The 5,217-nt window shown below is 35.4% G+C and overlaps 1 protein-coding gene across 1 annotated transcript; it reads right to left on the minus strand.

Moving 5' to 3' along the window:
* Positions 2,713–4,677, minus strand: LOC109826691. The gene has a single exon (XM_020393710.1). The coding sequence runs from the start codon at positions 4,675–4,677 to the stop codon at positions 2,713–2,715; it is 1,965 nt and encodes a 654-aa protein (XP_020249299.1).

A 5,217-nucleotide genomic window follows, 5' to 3' on the forward strand; every position in this document is an offset into this window, starting at 1 on the left:
TTAGGAAAAATAAATGCTTAATATCTAAGTATAAAGAGACGTGTGTCGTGTACTCAGGAAAAATAAATGCTCAACATGTGTGAGCGACTGGCTTCTATGTCTGTGGTTCTACTGTTTCTATTGTTAATAATTTCCATTGGTGGGAGCAAGGATGGAAGTTTGGTATGACTATTATTCTTCAAGATCTTGCTTTCCAGCAGCATCAACCTGTGGCTTGGGTTTCAATAGTTATGGGTAACTACTCTATTCCTAAATACAGTTTTTATTTTGTGGTTGGTTCATTGGATGGAGTTATTAACACGGTCAAAGATTGTCTACTTACATATTGTAAATAAAAGTAAATGTATCGTGCGTACGCAATGCCAAGAGGATGTATATTGCTTTTTCTTTCATTGTCCATTCTCTGCACTAGTACAGAAGAAATTATTATGATAAAAATGCATTAAGATAAAAATACATTATTAGTGATATATTTATTCAAATAAAATAGATAATGATGATATAAAAGTATAATAAAATAAGATGATCAAATACCCCACACTAAACTTTTGCTAGTCCTCTAACAAAGAAAGAAACTATAAAAAAAAAGAAAGAAAATCCTAACTCACTTTCACAAGAATCGCGGTTAATCTATTTTATTTATAAATAATAACACACCTTAAGCGGTTTGATAGTCTATAATTAATAAATCTAAAATAAATATGATAAGAAGAGATCGAGTGGTTCATAAATTCTAAATGAAATTATCTAGTGGATTTAATTCTAGATTCTCATCTTCTCTACTTGGTTACCTCCAACTTTTACTTGTTTTGATTTTCCCTTTTTGATTATTTTCTTCTTGGTTTTGTTTTTTCTATTTTCTTTATCTCTGCTTATTGTTTATTCTTTGTTTTTTCTTTTATTTGTTCACTCTCTTCCTCCCCTCTTGTTCTAGTTTTCTTTTATTTGTAAATAATCACACACTTTCCATATCTCCACACTTTTACTCTTCTTTCTCCACACACATTTCTAGGATCCAATTTAAAATTTTTCCTATAAACTTTCATCATGGATCGATATTGTAATTATACTATAACTTTTTTTTTTTGTCAATGAAAAATTTGTATTCATTAAAACCAATTGTAAAGTTTATGTACATCACATCTCTCTATTTGAGATATCTATTTACATTTTGAAGACAGAAACCTGAAAACTGCAGCACACTATCCCTATGATGAAATCAGCCAGTCTTTGAGCTCAGGAGGGCTAGAGTTGTTTAGAGAAATGGTTAACAACTCCACCTTAATTTCTTTGATCAGCACTTCTGAAGCTCTACACTTATGCTTGAATATTCTCTCATTTCTTTCTTTCCAAATACAATAGACTGAAGTGGACAAAGCCATTCTTTTAAATCTTTTTTTGAAACCCCTCCCCTTAAATCTATTGCAATACCAGTTTATAAGCAAATTCCAATCACAGGTTCTCCATTTGAATTGAAGCCAATTTGTAATCCCATTCCAGACTTCTTGAGAGAAGGAACAAGAGAAAAAAAGATGATTTATATTTTTCAAATTAGTACCTGAGCATAGACTGCAGCAATTAGATGGAACAATACCTCTGCTTTGAAGTTTGTCTTGAGTAAGAAGCTTGTCTTGGATTGCTAACCAGAACATAAAATTGTGTTTGGGGTAATTCCAGTTCTCCCAAACTGTATCATGCCAGAGAACTTTTGTAGATACTGGAGAAAGGGCATTATACAGGCCCAAAGTGTGTATCTTGGAGTTCTTGTTACAGGAGCTGATCACACTCTTCAAATTATCAATTCCTCCACAATCTGAGATGGCTTTGTTCCTGGTTTTTAGAAGCTGCTTCCATAACCAGGAATCATTCCTCTTGCTTTCTACATTCCACACATCTCCATTCCTAATATAGTTGCCATGCACCCATTTGATCCACATAGACTCTTTGTTTTCATGAATGGACCATAAAGTTTTCAGAACTACAGCCATGTTCCAAGCAATTATAGAAAATATGCCTAAACCACCATATATTTTACCAATGCAAACTTTGTCCCAAGAAACCAATGGAGGCCTGAGCACTTGATCTGTTCTACCCCACAGAAAGTTCCTACAAAGCTCGTCAATTCTCTTTAACACCTTAACTGGTAAGACATAGCATGAAGTCCAGAATACTTGCGTGCCTAGGATAACACTCGTAATAATTTGCAATCTACCCGCATAAGAGAGCTTTCTATGATTCCACCAGTTTTGAAATTGGCTTGAAATTTTATTGATAAGAGGAGAACAATCAACATACGAAAGTCTTTTGCATATAAGTGGAACTCCCAAGTATCTTATAGGCAAGGTACCTTCAGGAAACCCCAAGAAATTTTGAATAGAAGCTTTGACAGATTCATCAACTCCCCCAAAATAAATTGAACATTTGCTTTGATTTGCATCAAGACCAGAGATGACACTGAAATTCGATAAACATTGATGCAGACACTTTATAGAGCTCAAGTCCCCCCTACTGAACAATAACAAGTCATCGGCAAAGATCAAATGTGTAATTTTTAATTTTCCACATTTTGGATGAAACTTGTATGAACTATCATGCTTCAATTTATCAAGGCTCCTTGAAAGATACTCCATGCCAAGGATAAACAAGTAGGGAGAGAGGGGGTCACCTTGCCTTAGACCTCTTTCCCCTTTAAAATATCCATAAAGTGTACCATTAAGAGAAATAGAGTACCTTGGAGAGGTTATACATGCCATGATCCATGTTATCATCTTTTTTGGAAAACCAAGTCCATTTAACATATCCTCCAAGAAACTCCAACTGATAGTATCGAAGGCTTTTTTTAATGTCAATATTCAGCATAGTCCTTGGAGAAATAGTCTTCCTACCATAATTCTTGACAAGCTCATGTGCTAGCAAAGTATTGTTAGAGATTTGCCTTCCTTTAACAAAAGTACACTGTGCTTCATTTATGAGACAACCAAGTATAGGTTTGATTCTGCTGGCAAGAATCTTTGAAATGAACTTGTAGATACAATTACAACATGAAATTGGCCTGAAATCTGAAGGAGATTTAGGACAGTTTACCTTGGGTATTAGGGTAATTGATGTAGCATTTATTGCACCCAAAAGCTTTCCAGATTTAAAAAATTCTTCAATGGCATTTGTAACCTCCTCTCCAATAATTTGCCAAGTAGACTTGTAGAAGGAAACACTAAAACCATCAGGGCCTGGGCTTTTATTGTCAGATAAGGAGAAAACTGCATTTCTTATCTCATCTTTGGAAACAGGAGCAGCTAAGCAACTAGCTTGGACATCATTCAGACAATATCCATTCTTTATGATGTTTATGTCAGGTTTTGTTGTTACAACTGCAGTTCCCATGAGGTTCTTGAAAAAAGAAGTTAACTCATTTGTAATATTATCAGCCTCAGTAATCCTTTCACCAGAGCTGTTATAGAGAACCATAATTCTATTGTGGTGTCTATTAGATTTGATGACTGAGTGGAAATAGCTGGTGGACCTATCCCCTTGTATGCTCCAAGCAATTTTAGCTTTTTGTTGGAAGAAGGACAATTCACAATTCAGGATTTTGTTATAGGAGGAAATACTGCATTTTTCCTTACTGATGAGGACTAGGTTAAGGGGATCATTTTGTATCTTTTTTTGAATATCCTCCACCTCCAGCCTAGCTTTATTCACCTGATCACATATATTGTAGAAGTGCACCTGATTGAGGTTCTTTAATGCACCTTTCAAAAGTTTGAGCTTTGAGTTTACAGAGAACATTTTATACCCTCCAATGTGAGATTGTAATGCACCTTTCAAAAGTTTGAGCTTTGAGTTTACAGAGAACATTTTATACCCTCCAATGTGAGATTGCCAAACTGAAGAAACAGTAGGAAGGAAACTGGAATGATTGATCCACATTTTATAGAACTTAAATGGCTTTTTACCTCTGTTTTCTACATCATATATAGATATAAGGCCTGGAGAATGATCTGAGAAACTTGGGAGTAAGTATTCAACATGACCGGAATTAAAAATCTGGATCCAAGAATCATTAACAAGGGATCTATCCAATCCGCTCCAGACTCTAGTGGCAGAGTCCTGTTTATTGTTCCAAGTGTAGAAACATCCCAATGTTTTTAAGTGGGAAAGCTGACAACTCTCTGTGAATGATCTAAAGTCCAAGATATCAGCATCTGTAAGCATAACACCACCTAATTTTTCTTCATTTCCCAGCATTGCATTAAAATCTCCACTAAGAAGCCAAGGTGGGTTACCAATCACTTGATGGATCTGGTGCAAATCTAACCAAAGCTCTTTTCTCATATCCATATGATTAAAACCATAAATTGAAGAGATATAACAGTCCAGTCTTCCATCAGTAGAACAAACTTTGCAAGTGATATGTTGGGCTGAGAAACCAGAAATTTGTAAATCCAGAATATTAGGATCCCATAGCATCAAAATCCTAGCAGTGCCTGTACTGTTTGCATTTGAGAACCATCTCCAGTTGGCTGCAATTCTTTTAACAATCTCAGGCAGTTTCCCTTCCTTAATTTTGGTTTCCAGTAGAGCAACAAAAGATATATGATATTGATGAATGTGCTGCTTAACTAGATGTTGTTTAGGGGATTTATTTAATCCCCTAACATTCCAAAAGGGAAGGTTCATCTTGGGAGACCCCCTATGTCTATATTAGAGGGATCCAATTCACTATTCAAGTTCAAAAGAGGGGAAAAATATTTGCTGGTCCTTTGCTTTTACTCCCTTGAACTTGAATCCAAGGTCTTTGATTGGGGTCCTTGCCACTAATAATCACAGGATCAGGAGATTGGGCATGCATAACATGCACTTCACTCTGAATAGGATCCTTATCTTTATTCCTCAAAGGAACAGGAGACTGAACATGCACAGCGTGCACAGAGGAACTGTTATGTACCAAGCCATCTTTTGAAGATATTTGAGCTGAAACAGGTATCACACCACTTCCCATATTTCCAGAGTTCAAATCTTTTGAATTTTCCAGAGTATTACTAGCCTTTTTATTTCCTTGACCAGCTTGATTTACAACTTCTTTTTGTTTTGGAATCCACATCTGTACTGTAGGATGTTTTTTACAAAATTTAGTGTCATGTCCAACATTCTTACAATATTCACACCATCTTGGTTTGAATTCATATATCACTTTCTGAGTATATTGTAAACCATCAG

Source organism: Asparagus officinalis, chromosome 10 (genome assembly GCF_001876935.1).
Source record: "Asparagus officinalis chromosome 10, Aspof.V1, whole genome shotgun sequence".
NCBI classification, from domain to species: Eukaryota; Viridiplantae; Streptophyta; class Magnoliopsida; order Asparagales; family Asparagaceae; genus Asparagus; species Asparagus officinalis.

Excerpts from the sequence above, each read along its gene's own strand:
- LOC109826691 (XM_020393710.1), bottom strand. The coding sequence starts at position 4,677 with ATGAACCTTCCCTTTTGGAATGTTAGGGGATTAAATAAATCCCCTAAA.